This window comes from Rhincodon typus, chromosome 3 (assembly GCF_021869965.1).
Source record: "Rhincodon typus isolate 14 chromosome 3, sRhiTyp1.1, whole genome shotgun sequence".
NCBI lineage: Eukaryota > Metazoa > Chordata > Chondrichthyes > Orectolobiformes > Rhincodontidae > Rhincodon > Rhincodon typus.
This window is the reverse complement of record NC_063334.1, coordinates 74864545-74880387: the sequence shown is the minus strand read 5'-3', so window position 1 is coordinate 74880387 and position 15843 is coordinate 74864545. Positions and strand designations below refer to the sequence as shown.

The 15843-nt window shown below is 39.6% G+C and overlaps 1 protein-coding gene across 1 annotated transcript in view; it reads right to left on the bottom strand.

Annotated features, from left to right (window-relative positions):
- Positions 1 to 15843, bottom strand: part of fbxl17 (F-box and leucine-rich repeat protein 17) — a 192737-nt gene that overhangs the window by 160344 nt on the left and 16550 nt on the right. Inside the window, exons 3-4 of the mRNA XM_048593668.1 lie at positions 13344 to 14018; positions 8169 to 8291 (exon numbers count right to left, since the gene is read on the bottom strand). Of these exons, the coding sequence (XP_048449625.1) occupies positions 8169 to 8291; positions 13344 to 13988 (768 nt within the window). The 5' untranslated portion in view covers positions 13989 to 14018. The remainder of the gene's footprint in view (positions 1 to 8168; positions 8292 to 13343; positions 14019 to 15843) is intronic.

Genomic DNA, 15843 nt, shown 5'->3' with positions numbered 1-15843 from the left:
CACAAGCCTTACTTGGGGCTTATAAGCATTTTCTGTGCATGTCCACCTACATATTTGGCACCTCGCTGTTCATTAAAATTCTCTCCACTTTTCTAATTCCTCTTTTTTGGCAGCTTTTATTCAGTAGCTATGTGCAAATTAGAAGGCAAATAAGACTTACCCACATCTTCCTAGGAGCATGTTTTCTCCCAGAGATACTGTCTATGCTAACCCTGCATCTTCTAGCTTTCTGTTTTTGCACTCCATTATTTCAATCCATGGGCCTAACCTCCTGCTCTACGTTCTGTCCAATTAACCAGCGGTCATGTTTTCCAGTGGCCTTCGCTACTCTCTTTTTAATAGGTGCATTTCTCCACTGACTAGCCCTGTATAATAAACCTTTGACTTTTCTACCACTTGCCACTTTTGATCCTGGTCATTTGGGATTGATAGTCGACTTAAATTCAACGGTATCAGTGGATAAATCAAATAATTGATTCCAGCTATTTTACAAGGAATGACTTCCCCTTTCAAACATTTTAGTGTATTATTGTTCCTGAATCTGTAACTGGTGGAACTTTCACTTTCCCGAGTTTTGTTCCTATCCTTATGACTCAGATAGTCGAGACAGCAATTCAGTCAGTATATCCCCCACGCTGTAGATTTACATCTACCGCTTCATATCAAACAACTGAAAGATTCTGCCACCAACCCATTCATAGCTGGGTTGAAACATCTTATAGCCAATATAATGCTCTCTCTTTAATCCTTCTTTCCAGCTTCTTCCACTGGATCTTCCATTTTGTGTTTAGTTTTGAACAATTATGCTATACCATTTTGAACACTTATACCAAGTGTTTTATTCAGAGTGCCTTTATGCAATGACTACACCCTGGATATTTCTGGAGTTCAATGTTTCAGGTATCATTCAAAGTCTCAAATTTTTTTGCTTCTCAGAATTGTCACATGCATTTCTGATCTCACTTCTCACATTTAAAATTCTCTTTCACTCTTTTACCTGTAACCAGCTTTTAGTCAATCTTGCCAGCTTATTAACAGTATGACCTCCAATATCTATCAAATGATTCAATATCTCATCTGCATCATGAACACTGCTGGAAAGGTATGTTTTCCAAGGAATTGGAGTGTGTTTCTAACATTTATTCTAGCAGTGCATATTAATCACTAAATTTAACTCCCATCAAAACTGGAAATCTATCTAGACTTGTTTCAGAGATAGCAGGAACTGCAGATGCTGGAGAATCTGAGATAACAAGGTGCAGAGCTGGATGAACACAGCAGGCCAAGCAGCATCAGAGGAAGGCTGACGTTTCGGGCCTAGACCGTTCTTCAGACTCTTCTTTTCTGCAGAAGGGTCTAGGCCGGAAACGTCAGCCTTCCTGCTCCTCTGGTGCTGCTTGGCCTGCTGTGTTTATCCAGGTCTGCACCTTGTTATCTATCTAAAATTGATACTTTTGCAGTTTGATAACTTAAATGTCAACACAGATTTGGGAATTTCCAGGTGGAATTTTTGCAGCTTGAATACAGATCTACAGAATTCTATTCTATATCTCTCTATGGAACTATCTTCGCACTTTCTTAATTTGTCAATCTGACATCTCATAAGTAGCTAGCAAAACCATAATTTTCATAAATTTCAATGAAAGTTCATATTTTTCCCAAACTTTCATCTGCATTGAAATCATTAGTCTCCATTTCGCAAAAAAAAAGTCTAGTGTAACGGTTGGAATGAGATCAGCAGGATTGATCCACTGAATAGGAGTTCCCTGATTGAAGCTGTTAACCTGGTCCAATCAGGGTGTCCTGACCGACAGATATAAACAGGAGTGTCAGGCGTTCTGTTCACGCCAGGAGCCAGCTCTGAGCTAGCTGGCTCAGTGTTACGTACTATAGACATGCAAATAAAAGATGACTTGGTGATGGGATACTGGCCTTCATCGGGTTATTTCGCCTAGCTTCTTAATCTGCGTTTGTATAATCAAAGTATGGTTACTTGAATTTTTCAAAGTTCACAGTTCAGAAGACCAGGATGGGTAATCAGTCGCAGATATTTCAGGTTTTGATTCCATCGTCTTCTCAAGTTTTCTCCAAATCAATGTTGCTTATAATGATGCTTAGTTTTCCATCTTTGACTTGCAAAAGCTAACTGTCTCCAAGACTTGCTTTTCTGATCACTTTTATTGCAACTCGGCCACTGTCAACTGCAATACCACTGGATTATTTGTTTCCCCATATACATACCCAATCAAGCTCAAATAAGAAACAACCACCATTTGATCTCAATTCTATTGGCCTCAGGCATCCTTACCAGACCCTTGCAGATTGTAGTGATTGGAGCCAGGTGGATCTTGTTGATAAGATCCTTGATTGACCCATGTTAACAACCCCAATCAGGAAGCTCTGCTGACCAACATACTCGGGGGTTCTGTCTCCCAGTGTACAGCCACAGCCAGTGTACAGAGTACCAATAAGTAAAGTGTAATTTGCTAATGGGACCCCACCTCTGTGCATTATTTCAGTGGCTACAAGAATGGGATTGGATGCCTGTGTGTGTGGTGCCAATCAAGCCAGGCTACTTTGTCCTGTGCAGAAAGACCCTAGGCCATCCTAAGGCAAAAAAATACTCGGGGAGGATTTGGAATCTACTCAGTTTGTGGGACTGACTCTGAGCTGGCTGGCTACAGCCAATGTACTGCGTACAAGTAAATAAACGGTGACTTGGTGACGGGATACTGACCTCTGTGCAGTTATTTCAGTAGCATTGGAAGAAAGCAGTACATGCCTGAAGAACATTTATTTGCAGCAGCCATCCTGGAGTTGGGGTAAGCATTTCTGGCATCACGCCTTTGTTTGGGAAGCTTGACTCATTTGATCCTGCTATTGAAGACTGGGCCCAGAATGTGGAAAGATTGCATAATTTTTTCAGGGCAAATAACATGCAACGAGTAATCTTTCTGACTGCTTGTGAACCTGCAGCATTTTCAGTTATAAAGGCCTTAAACTTTCCCAGAGGCATCAGAAACTAAAACCTTCCAAGAGTTGACAGAGTTAATGTGAGGAAGTTCCCCCAGTACCTTTACAGATAGGAATTTATCATAGTTACAGATCACAAATCCCTCTAGGGCTACTGAAGAAAGACAAGGCAGTGTCACCCATCGCTTCTGGTAGAATACAGCAATGGGCCCTAATTCTCAGCATGTACAAGTACAAGTTAGAACACCATTCAGGAAGTGGATGCTGTGAGCTGCCTCCCACTGGCAGATACTCCACCAGTGGTGCCTCCCCTGGAAGAGTCCATTTTGGTTTTAAACTTCGTGGACACCCTTCTGGTCACCGCTGACAATATCCCACTGTGGGCACAAAAAGATCTTGTCCTAGCAAAACTAAAACAACTGTTGGTAACAGGGGAAACAGAAGGACTATCGCAACCCGGTCTGAAACCTATCTGGACCCAACGAGGCCAGATCACCGTGGACGACAGCATATTACAATGGGGAGCAAGGGCAATTGTCCCAAGTAAAGTGCGCCACTAGATACTGGCCAAACTCCATCAGGGGCACCCAGGTGTTTCCAAAATGAAGATGCTGGCAAGACGTGATGGCTGGTGGCCAAGGTTGGATGCCTTCATAGCTGCGTTGGTGGGGCATTGCCCAGGATGCCAACAAGAACAAAAATTGCCACCAGCAGTGGCCTCACATTCATGGGAATTACCAACTAAAGCCTGGACTCAGTTACATGTCGACTATGCCAGTCCTTTCATGTGCTGAATTTTTCTGGTCATTGTGGATATCCATTCAAAGTGGTTGGACATGCATAAAGCCCATTCAGCAAACTCAGCGATGACAATTGAAAAGCTGCAAGCATTGTTCGCGGTACACAATCTCCCAGGAATTTTGGTCACAGACAATGGAACGTCATTTACCAGCACGGAATTGGAGTATTTCCTTAAGTCAAAAGGCATGGAGTACGTAAGGGCAACTCCATACCATCCATTATCCAATAGTCTGGCAGAAAGAGCAGTCCAAACATTGAAGACAGGCTTAAAGAAGCAGCCTGCAGCGTCACTTGATACCAAACTGTCTCGGTTCCTGTTCAAGTCTAGGACCGTCCCAAATGCAACAACAGCGACAGCCCCTGCAGAGTTGCTGATGGGCAGAAGATGCCACACCAAGCTAAATCTGATATTTCCAGACCCTTGGGCTGGGCTGGGCTGGGCTGGGCGGGGCGGGTGGTTGAGACAGTGCTGGGGACGCCAATGCCAGCCATATGCCTCCTCCAAGCAAGAAAGAGGAATTAATTTGGGGAACGAAGTTTGGTGCTGGAACCATTGAATTCGCCCTGTATGGGTGCAAAGTGAGGTTGGGTCCCGTGACTTACGAAGTTTGGGCAGGTAAGGCAGCTCTGCACAAATATGTGAATCATCTGAAAAGTTGTTACCTCAGGGCAGGAACTAAACATAGCTGGCTCTTCAGAACAGCCTGAAGGCCTCTCAGAGACGTTAAGTTCTCTCCCTCCGGCTAGTATCGCGGAAGCTTCAGAATAAGATTGATGCAGCCTCAATATCATTACCACAGGAAGATGATGAAGAAACTCTCCTGAGACAGTCTGGACGCAAGAGACAGGCTACAGTCCGGTACACGCTGCCAGTGTCAGAGTCCGATTCAAAGGAACCAGACCTGGGGCAAAAACATCACAGAAAAAGCTACAAGAAAAAGACCAGGCCTACTTCTCCGGACTCAGGGGAAGAGGGATGTAGTGACTGGAGCCACGTGGACCTCGTGGACTACGGGGTCCTTGACTGGCTCAGGTTAACAGCCCCAATCAGAAAGGCCTGGCTGACCAATATAAACAGGGGATTTTCCTGACAACCGATTAACTACATCATATAGAAATTTGTTTCCTGGTCTGTAATCTGTGCAAAGTAGTGCTGCACGTAGCGAAATCTATTACCCGTGCATAGAAGTGGATTCACAAAATAATCTGTGAATAGAAACAAAATTAAATAAAAATGTTTCTGTCATTTAAAAAATGGATTTAGAATCTCCTTAGTTCAGGAGACCGACTCCTAGCTGGCTGGCGACAGTGTACAAGTAAATAAAGGGTGATTTGGTGACGGGATACCAGCCTCTGTGCAGTTATTTCATAGATACTAAGAGAATTTTAGTATCTGATTAAACGGCTGCATATGTTTGGGCCCTGAATCTAGTTTATATTTTACAATATAAACATGTTCAATCGAATAACTAAATCACATGTGGGACCAAATAACAACCGAATGAAGTAATATTACCCTTATCCACAAATTATTCTGTAGCAGATCAACTGCTGTTAGGGTGAAAAATTTGTGAAGGGAAAAAAAACTCAAATCTCAATAAAAGAGCTCAAAACTGTTCAAGATAACTTTTTTGAAATATAAAATTGCAAAGCAAGAATACAGAGAAAAGCCATGGAGTATTTTCCATTAAACAGCAGAAAACCACAAATTACTTCATTTTTAGCCACAACGAAACTAACCATTGTTTAAAAAGAAATAGACCAAACTCCTGTTTGTGGAAACATTTTGTGACCATCCATCTGTAGACACCAAGTAGAACTCAAGTCACTCATTATCCTGAATTCATAATTTGTCACAAGTTTCTCAGCCTTTTCATATAAATATTCTTCAAGTCTGAAATTATCCTTATGTATTGTTTTTCAGCCCACCTCGGGATTCATTTCATTGCATACAGAAGTCAAATTTTGTGTTTGTTATCTCTCATTTGGCAGGACATGTTTCTCAAGACTTTTCTTGGAAGTTTTAGAGCGTAATTATTTCAGAATATTTTTTGAAGTTCCTTTCATCCTCAGTTTGAATTATATTTATACTGTTTGTAAGGTAATTGATAAAAATGCCAAAGACAAGCTAAGAAGAACATTTTTACCCAGCAAGATATCTGAGATGCACTATATGAAAAGGATGAAACAAAGTAAGATTCAAGAGGGAACTGGATGAATACTTGAAGAGAAGAAATTTGCAAGGAAATAAAATGAACTGCATAGCTCTTTCAAAAGCATAATTATCAAAAACAGCCTTGTGCTATGTTGGCAGAATCTATTAAATTGTAGTATTGGCACATCTCCTTATGACTTGGAGTGATTAAATATTATTAACCTTTTGTAAATTGAGACATCCTCCAACTATTGCTATAAGCAGCAATTATAAAATTAACTTTTAAAACGAAGACTGACCATGACAGCACATTTATAGATGAAATAATTAACCGCTTCACAGCAAAGCCAAATCAGAGATTTTGAGCTGACCCCCAAACCAGAGACCTCTGATATTACTGATACTCAGGATAAAATATCTCCGTAAATATTACTTCTAATTAGGAGTGGAGAATGAAGGACCAATGCAGAATGATGTATAATCAACGTCAGCAGTTTTGTTTGGCGGACTAACAATTATAGTCAAGAAATAAATGACCACTAAAGGTAACAGAATAGGGAGTTATGTTAAATGCATTAGTTTAACAGAAAGCTCATTGGTGACAAAAATCAGTCAACATCAACTAATAAAGGAAACAAACCAAAAGAACTGGAGATGCCGGAAATCAGAAACAAAAACAGAAGTTGCTGGAAAAGCTCAGCAGCTTTGGTAGCATCTTTGGAGCAAAAGCAGAGTTAATGTTTCAGGTCCAGTGACTCTTCAGGGAGCCTCTGAAAGGTCACTGGACCTGAAACATAAACTCCTTTTCTCTCCACAGATGCTGCCAGACCTGCAGAGGTTTTTCCACCAGCTATTACTGAGGGTTGATTAATAGTTTCTCCTTTATTTTACAAAACTTGGGTGTTACCATAAATTATGAAACAATGCTGATGGTTACTTGGCAAAGAAGGAAAGAAAACGATGCAACAATTCTGAATAGGCTTTGTTCAATCAATTTTAGTGCTCAAGTCAAAACTGCCACATGTTTCCACAACAACAATTGGCGTTAGATACAATGTGTCATTAAATATATAGAACTACTCTGGCCACAAACTGTGCTATTCGCAGGATACACAGCAGCAACATACCATGTCTTCTTCAACAACATCTTACAAATCCATGACCTTCATCTAGAAGGACAGGACAGCAATGCACAAGAAAATCATTACTTCCCAATCTCTCACCATCCTGACGTGAATTATATCACCATTCCTTCATTATCTTTCATTCAAAATTCTGCAATTCCCACCTAACAGCACTGTAGAATTGCCTACACTAGAAAGGTTCCAGCAGTTCCAGAAAGCAGCTCACCAGTGCCTTAATAAATTTTGGCCTTGGCAAAACGCAGACAACCCTCAAGACTGTAGAAAGCTGATAAAATTCATACCAAAACAGAAATTAGACAATTTACTCTTTGAACTGAAGAAAGTTGTATGGGGCTTACCAACTTGACTGGACAATAATAGAACACTTAAATAAAAATATTGAAGTATTACGTAATTTGCTCAATAATCAAAGTGTTATGTCAAAGTAACCTTCTGGCTGGTTTGTAAATATCTGGCAGACATACAGCACATAGAGAGCAAGAGTTGTCTTATGAAGAAAGGTTGGACGAGGGAGACTTAGATCTGCTGGAGTTTAAAAGAGTAAGAAGTAACTTGATTGAAAGATACAAGATCCTGAGAGGCCTTGAAAGATGAGATGTGGAGGAGAAGGTTTCTCTTGTAAGATAATGTCAAATTAGGGGCTGTTTCAAATAAGGAATAACCTGTTTAAGACAGGGCTAAGGAAACCTTTTGTTTAGATGGAACTCTCTCCCTGCAAAGGTGGAGGAAGGAGAACTCTTGAAAATTTTTCAGACAGAGGTAAAAACATTCTTACGAGAGGTTGAAATGTTATCAGGGGTAGGAGGGAATGTAGAATAATCAGGCCAGACATGATCTAATTGAATGCAGCTAAATTGGAGAAGTAACCTACTCCAATTCATATTTCATTTCCACATATGACAATTTATTATAAAATTATATCAGAATAAAGACTGTATATTTTAGCAGTGCAAATTATTTAACTATTCCGTCCTTCTCTCAAAATATATGTTTACCTAACCATGCAACCTATGAAAAATATTTAAAATAATAATAATAGTGATCTTTCAGAATTCATTTTTCCAAATTATACCACAAGACAGTGCAATCCATACCTGTTGTCGACCACTGAGATCCAACTGTTTCCAAAATTGAAAATCTAAACCAAGGTCACGCCAGTATTTGCAAACCAAAGATGCTGAAAGGCATCGCTCCTTTAAAGTTAAATGAGCGAAGACCTGAAATGGAAAATAAATAATCAAAATGTTGCAATCAATTACATTGCTGCATGTGGCTTACCAAACATGTTTACTAATCTCTGCAGAATAATTAACAATTTCTGGCAGCAAAGAAGCTAACATTAGTGCTGCTGAATTCTCAAATGCTCAACAACATTGAGAATGAAAATGAAAGTTAAAATATACAGAAGAACAGAGAAGAAACAGAGAAAGCACAAGGAGAGGAGTAATAATCTTCCAAGCCAGACAGGAGGAAAACAATGGCCTTGGAGGGATTTTAAAACTCGTATGAGAAATTTTACATCAAGAAATTGCTCAATCAGGAATCAACACAAGTCAGTGAACACAGAGGTCATAGGTGAATGGGACCTACTGCAAATTAAGACACAAGCAGTAGGGCTTTGAATAACCTCAAGTTAAAATTAATGAAATAATAGGAGCAAGATGACAAAGAATACAGCTGCATAACAATTCAGAACTGCAGGCGTAAACTTGCACTTCAAAAAATGTTGAAATAAACATTAAAATAGGAACAGGCACAGAAGAATCCAAGAGAACAGGTCAGAAACCGCTGGTAAAAGGAAAAGTCTACAATAATTTTCAGTTTTAAACAAGTGACGGGCTAAATGACTGAAAGGTACCAAAAACCAATATAGTTATAGAGTCATGGAGACACAGCAATGAAACAGACCCTTCAATCCAACTCGTCCATGCCAATCAGATATCCTAAATTAACCTAATCCCATTTGCCAATATTTGGCCCATATCCCTCTAAACCGTTCCTATTCATGTACCCATCCAGATGTCTTTTAAATGTTGTAATTGTACCAGCATCCACCACTTCCTCTTGCAGCTCATTCCATACACGCACCACTATCTGTGTGAAAAGGCTGCTCCTCAGGTCCCTTTTAAATCTTTCCCGTCTCACCTTAAAGCTATGTCCTCTAGTTTTAGACTCCCCTAATAAAACAATTTGAATTAAATTGTAAAATGTACACTGAGAAAGTTACAATGCAGAATGAAAACATATCTGAAGAGAAAAGTATTTTGGTGAACAAAATCTCAGCTACACCCAGTGGGCAGTTTATGAAATGACAACATGATAAGTTTAACATACCACTTTCATTCTAAACACGGACATAGGGAATCAGAAGAAAAATGTGACAAAAGGCATGAACTAAGGTTTTACAGACCAAGTGCAAAATGAGGTAGATACAAGTCATTCTGTTCAGAAAATTACAGACCAAATTAAAATCAGCTTATGAGAATGGAGGGCAGGCAAATACACAGAAGCTATTTTTCAAATCAGACAGACAATTATCTATAATAATTACTTCAATATGATTTATTACTAAACAGCACATTTTACAGGAGTTTAGACAGCTTAATAGAGTCAATTGGAGTATAGATTTTTGTTTTGAAGTCCAGATTGCTGCAGTGGACAATAACCTAAATTGCTCCTAAACCAACACCACTTGTATTTTGATATAAACCTAAGGAAAAAAAAAGTGTGCCTATGATACAAAGACATACACAGATATGTCTAGAAATAGTTCAGTTCTCCTGTTCTTCATTGATGTCCAATTAAAGCCACTTTTGAATGGAAATGGAGCTTTCCTCGTATATCAAAGATTTTCAATCCTCTCCCCATTATTTAACCTGGAATTTAAGTAATAATTCAGAAGTTCTTTACTCTCATTAAGTACACAACTCTATATATTAGGACAGAAAATGAATTTCTTTTCCAATTATAATGTATTAATATATGCATAATAATGCAACTTCAGACTTGTTGAAACAATGTCGGACATTTCCAACAGGATTGTCTGTTGAAATTAATGATCACAAATGTATCAACACAAAAGTCCTTAGAAGGGTAATCATGTCACAGATGTTAAATTTTGCCATTCTTACTGAACTTGTTATAATTAAGGACATGAAGTTTGACCTCCTTGCTCTTATACCAGCTGAAGATGAACCAGCAGAAAATCTTTTGTTTCCTCATAGTACCACAAAGTGCACTTTTCAATGAAATCAAATAAATCACTAGATTTTCATGCAGAAACCCCACTTAAAAAATAAACACCGAATTCTGAAATGCAGACAACAAACTTTCAAATGGCTTTCGCCTTTGACAGCATTCAAATTCTAAGAGCAGGAGATCACAAAGCATTATAATCAATCTGTCTGACTTATTGCTTCAACAATTTTACAAACTGTAGACCTATCCTGATACATTGTGGTTTGTGTGTATCAGTGAGTGGAGCCAACAAGTCCTGTATTAGGATTGAAACCCAGGACCTTTCAGCTCACAGGAATCAGGCTCCTAACCGTGCCAGTCATTAATGTTCAAAGTTATTGACCCAATAGGTTAATGCTGTCTCTCTCTCTCTGGAATGCTGCTTGACCAAAGCATTTCCAGTATTTTCCATTTTTATTTCAAATTTAACAAACTTGATTGACTTTTTTGATCAATGTCATGCAGTTCATCTAATGTTGATGGACTTTTTAAAATGATTTCCAGCAGACTTGAAGTTCAAGTAATAAATGGACAGTGGCAGCACCAATCTATAATTGGTTGAGTGATAGTGAACAGTTGCTTTTTGGACCGAAGGAAGACATACAATGTGATTTCCCATGGGTCAAGTCTTAGCAGTACTGCTTTTTCTGATATATTTCAGTGGCCTGCAATTGGGTACTATGAGTCCACTGGAAAAAATTGCAAAATGACACAAGACTTAAACGGAAATGAGGAAATCTTTCTACTTCAAGAGGGCGTAAATATTCACAGAGGCACATTTGGGTAAGATCACCAAGAAAGGTATTCAATCTAAAGGGTTTCATGGTGGAGAAACAAAGACACGTGGAAGTACGTGAACACAAATCATTGAAGCTGGCGGGTCAATTTGAAAAAGCCATCAAGAAGGCAGAAAGTCCAAGTTGGTGAACTGTTATAAAACACTCTTTTGGCCTCAACTGGAGAATTGTGAACAATTCTAGATGTCAAACTATAGAAAGAACATGAAAGCATTGGAGTCCTGGCGTAAAAGATTTACAAGAATGGTTTCAGGGATGAAGGACTTCAGATAAATGGGTAAATTGGAGAAGATGGAGCAGAGGGAGCATTATGAAGAGTTGATGCCCAGAGTATAAACGTAGTGGATAGGAAGAAACTGTTCCAATTGGCAGCACAGTTAAAAACCAATGAGCATGATTTGAAGTTCATCAGCAAAAGAAGACAAAGACAAGGGAAACCTTTCACACAATGGTTGGCTACAATCTGGATATCCATTGAATCCATAGAACCCCTACAGTGTGGAAGCAGGCCATTTGGCCCATAGAGTCCACACCACTCCGAACAGCATCCCACTCAGACCCACCCCCTATCTTATCCCTACATTTCCCACCTAGACACTATGGACACATAGCCAATCCACCTAACCTGCACATCTTTGGACTGTGGGAGAAAACCAGAACATCCAGGGGAAACCCACGCAGACATGGGGAGAACATCCAAACTCCAAACAGTCACTGGAAGCTGGAATCTGGGTCTCTGGTGCTGTGAGGCAGCAGCGCTAACCACTGAGCCGCCGTGCCTCAGTGCCTAAAACAATGGTGGAGAAAGTTTCAACTGTAACTTTCAAAGCACCTTAGGAAAATAATTGCAGGCCTACCAGTAGAAGATAGAGGAATAGATCTATCTAAATTGTTCTTGCAAGGGGCTGGCACGGGTTTGATAGGACAAACTTCCGGCACTGAAATCATTCTAGACTTAAAGATGTTAAAAAGCAATTTTTTTTGACCACCTCACTATGAAGTTATACACAAAACCACTATTTTCTAGGCTACATAAAGCGGAGTTGAGTTGGACTGAAGGGTCTGTTTCCGTGCTGTATGGCTGTATTTGTCTACATTTGGAATACTATTACAGTTTTGGTTCATTCCTGATTAAGAACATTTCAGGCTATAGGAAAGGTGGCCAAAACAATATATCAAATATCAGGATTATTTACTTGGGAGCAGCATAGACTTAAAAGGGATGCAATTGCGATTTTTAAAATGATGATGTGATTAGAGGTATTATTGGGAGAGAATTGTTTGGAAATGAAGAGAGATGGCAAGAGTGATTTCATTTTATTATGACATTTTGACGAATAGCTAAAGAAATGACACAAATGATACAAAGGTAATACCTAACAACTCCAAAAGAGCCTACAGCAGAAAGATTTATTCACACAACTAATTCAAAGTTAATTCAAAATAGACAGGTATGGAATAATTTCACAATTTAAGGCCATCTCAGGCATTCAGCAGAGTACACTAGTTTACAACATTCCAGCCTTTACACTGCATAGCAAAGAGTCTTATTAAGACTGCAAATAATAAAGAGCAGCAACAGTGGTTAGCACTGCTGCCTCACAGCACCAGGGACCCAAGTTTCATTCCAGCCTTGTCTGTGTGGAGTTTGCACATTCTCCCCTTGTCTGCATGGGTTTCCTCTGGGTGCTCTGGTTTCTTCCCACAGTCCATAGATGTACAGGTTGGGTGGATTGGCTAGACTAAATTGCCCCATAGTGTCCAGGGATGTGCTGGCTAGGTAGATTAGGCATGGCAGGTTACGGGGATAGGGCTGCGTGGGTTGCTCTTCAGTGGGTCAGTGGAGACTTGATGAGCCAAATGGTCTCTTTCTGCACTGTAGGGATTCTATGACATTATATGAAATTATTCTGCTGGTGTAATATTGCAGGAATATTAATTATTTTAAATAGACGTTATGCCCCCTCCCCTCCCCCCACCCGGAACCAAGACTGAAGACAAAGCATACCAAATATGAGCAAAGCGGAAAAGATTTAAATATGGAGTAAATGGGGGTCAAGAAATACAATGGTATATTTTCTATAAATATAGTTTCCAGCTTCTCTGAAAAATCACACATTTTGAAGATGTTTAATTTGAATAATCCAGTTTTGTTTACGTGCTTTCATAACTGATTATAACATATTAGAAAAAATTTAAAATAATACATACATCATGCATAGTTAGAAGGCTCACCTTCAGAAGTATTGAGGAAGGAAGTTGATTTATATTCGGCGGTTCAGATTCCATTTTTAAGTTATCATGGGGGAGAAGTTCATTGTCTTCAGGTCCCAAAGGGGACACCGGACATTGTAGCAGAGAAGAGCAGTCACCCATGTTCCCCTGAAGACCCACACTAGTGCATTCTGCTGTGGAAGCTGGCAAAGTACATGCAGGTACTGGATGCTCTGCTACGTCATTATTTAAACCAGTGTCAGGAACTCCCTCCAATGCAGAACGAGGCAGTTTATGAGGTGTACACGTTTGCACTCCAGCACATTTACGTTTGCAAACTGGCATGTCCAAATAGTCTGATGAGACTGTTCTAAACAGAGGTGGCCCAATCAGTTTGGTTGGAACACTGGAAAGTAAACTCTTGCCTTGTTCTTCCCAGATTGCAAGTTCCTTGGGAGAAAGAAGAAACTTAGCACATTCCTCTGTCGTGGTCAGTGCAGCGTATCGCTCAGCTAGTTTGGATGCACTTTCAAACTGATCCTCGTCAAGAGAAGTATTGTGAACTATGAAGCACAACATACAAGGTCCACGGAGAAGGCAGTTCTTTTTAACTTTCCGTCTTCTCTTCTTCACACGCTTTCCATTTTTTGAAAGAAAATGGCCCATATAGAAGACTCAAGCTTCTCTAATATGTTTCTACAGAAGAAAAATAGTGAAAAGCAGTAAAATTCCAGATACAATTATATTTACAACATATTCATCATTCACTACCTTTGGAAGTTCAAATTAAAAATCACAAAATCCTATTCTAGGATATACAGCAGAAAAGTGGATCATTTAGCCCAAATGGTCTAAGGCAGCATTTATGTTCCACTTGAACCTCTGCCCATACTTTACTTATCTAAATGCATCATTATATATCTTGACCCTGATGTGCCTATCTGACCTCCCCTGAAATGCATCTATACTGTTCACTATCACCAGAGGGAGTAGTTGAAGTTATGGTAACTTAGCACATTCCAGTGTCAAGGATTGTGTGGGGTACAGTCTGCTAATTTATTAACAGTTATTGCATTTGTACAAGCAATATTTTCTGCTCTGTACTTATCAAATTCCTGTGCAACTTACAAATTTCATGCAAATCCACTACCTGCATAGTGCTATCCCCTAAATTCTGTTCCAATTCCAAGAAAAGGTATAGATGGGCATTTCTCAGACTGGAGACAAATTAATTGAAAGTGGTGTTCTCCAGGGATTGGTGTTGGGACCCTTGCTTTTTTGAGTCGTATAAACGATTTAGAGATTGATGTTGAGGGAAAGATCTCTAGCTTCGTATCATCTGAAAATTTAGAGAGAATAATGAATATTAAGGATGATGCTGAGCAATTTGCTGAGGACATTGACAAGTTAGCCAAACGGACAGACACCTGGCACATGAATTTCAATGCAGAGAAATGTGAGATAATGTATTTTGGCAGAAGAAACAAGGAGGAACAATACAGACTCAGTGTTATAACTTTGTGGGGAGTACAAGAGCAGAGGGACCTTGGGGTTCACACATGCATGCACGAAGGTGCCCAGGCACACTGAAACAGTTGTTAAGGTGACTTATAGAATCCTTGGGTGTACAAACAGAGGCATAAGAGTATAAAAGCAAAGAAGTGATGCTATAACTCTACAAATCTTTGGTCAGATCACATTTGGAGTATTGCATTCAGTCTGGGCACCTTATTTAAGGAAGGGCGTTAAAGGATACGCTGCCAGGGAGGATGGTGGAGGCAGATTCTATTGGAGATTTCAAAAGACAGCTGGATGTATGTTTGAAAGTAATTAAGTTAAAGGACTATGAGATATGACTGGAGAATAGGACTAGCTGTGTAGCTCTTTCAGAAACTGATGATACACAATGCGTTGAATGCCCTCCTTCTGAACCGTAAAATTCTATGATTCGATGATTCCAAAACAGAACTTTAAGAACCCTGACATACAGAAGTAACATGACTGCAGCTCCCTAAAAATCATTAAATTATACTCCCCAAAGCTGGTCTCTTCCAAAATAGTTCACTGTATAGGTCACTGTATTGCCAAATGATGTTAACTGAAATGGAAATGAAGCTAGCATGGTTTTCAAATGACAATTCCACATTGCTGCTTTATTACAACACAGTACATTTCAGATGCACTATCATTTTAGTAATTAGTGACTAAACTCCAAACGCACTGGTGTCACATAGTTGCAAATTTAAACTGTTTCAACACAAACAGACTTCCCAAGACCACCAAGTCCTTCTGCTCAAATCATGCAAGTCATGCTCTCCTTTCCAGTTCAAAGAAAACTTCTGTACAGATACATTACTGAGACAGAATACTGATATTAACAAAATTTGCTCGTGCCCATTTCAAAATTTAAAACTTGTCAGAGATAGTAGGAACTGCAGATGCTGGAGAATCTGAGATAACAAGGTGTAGAGCTGGACGAACACAGCAGGCCAAGCAGCATCAGAGGAGCAGGAAGGCTGAC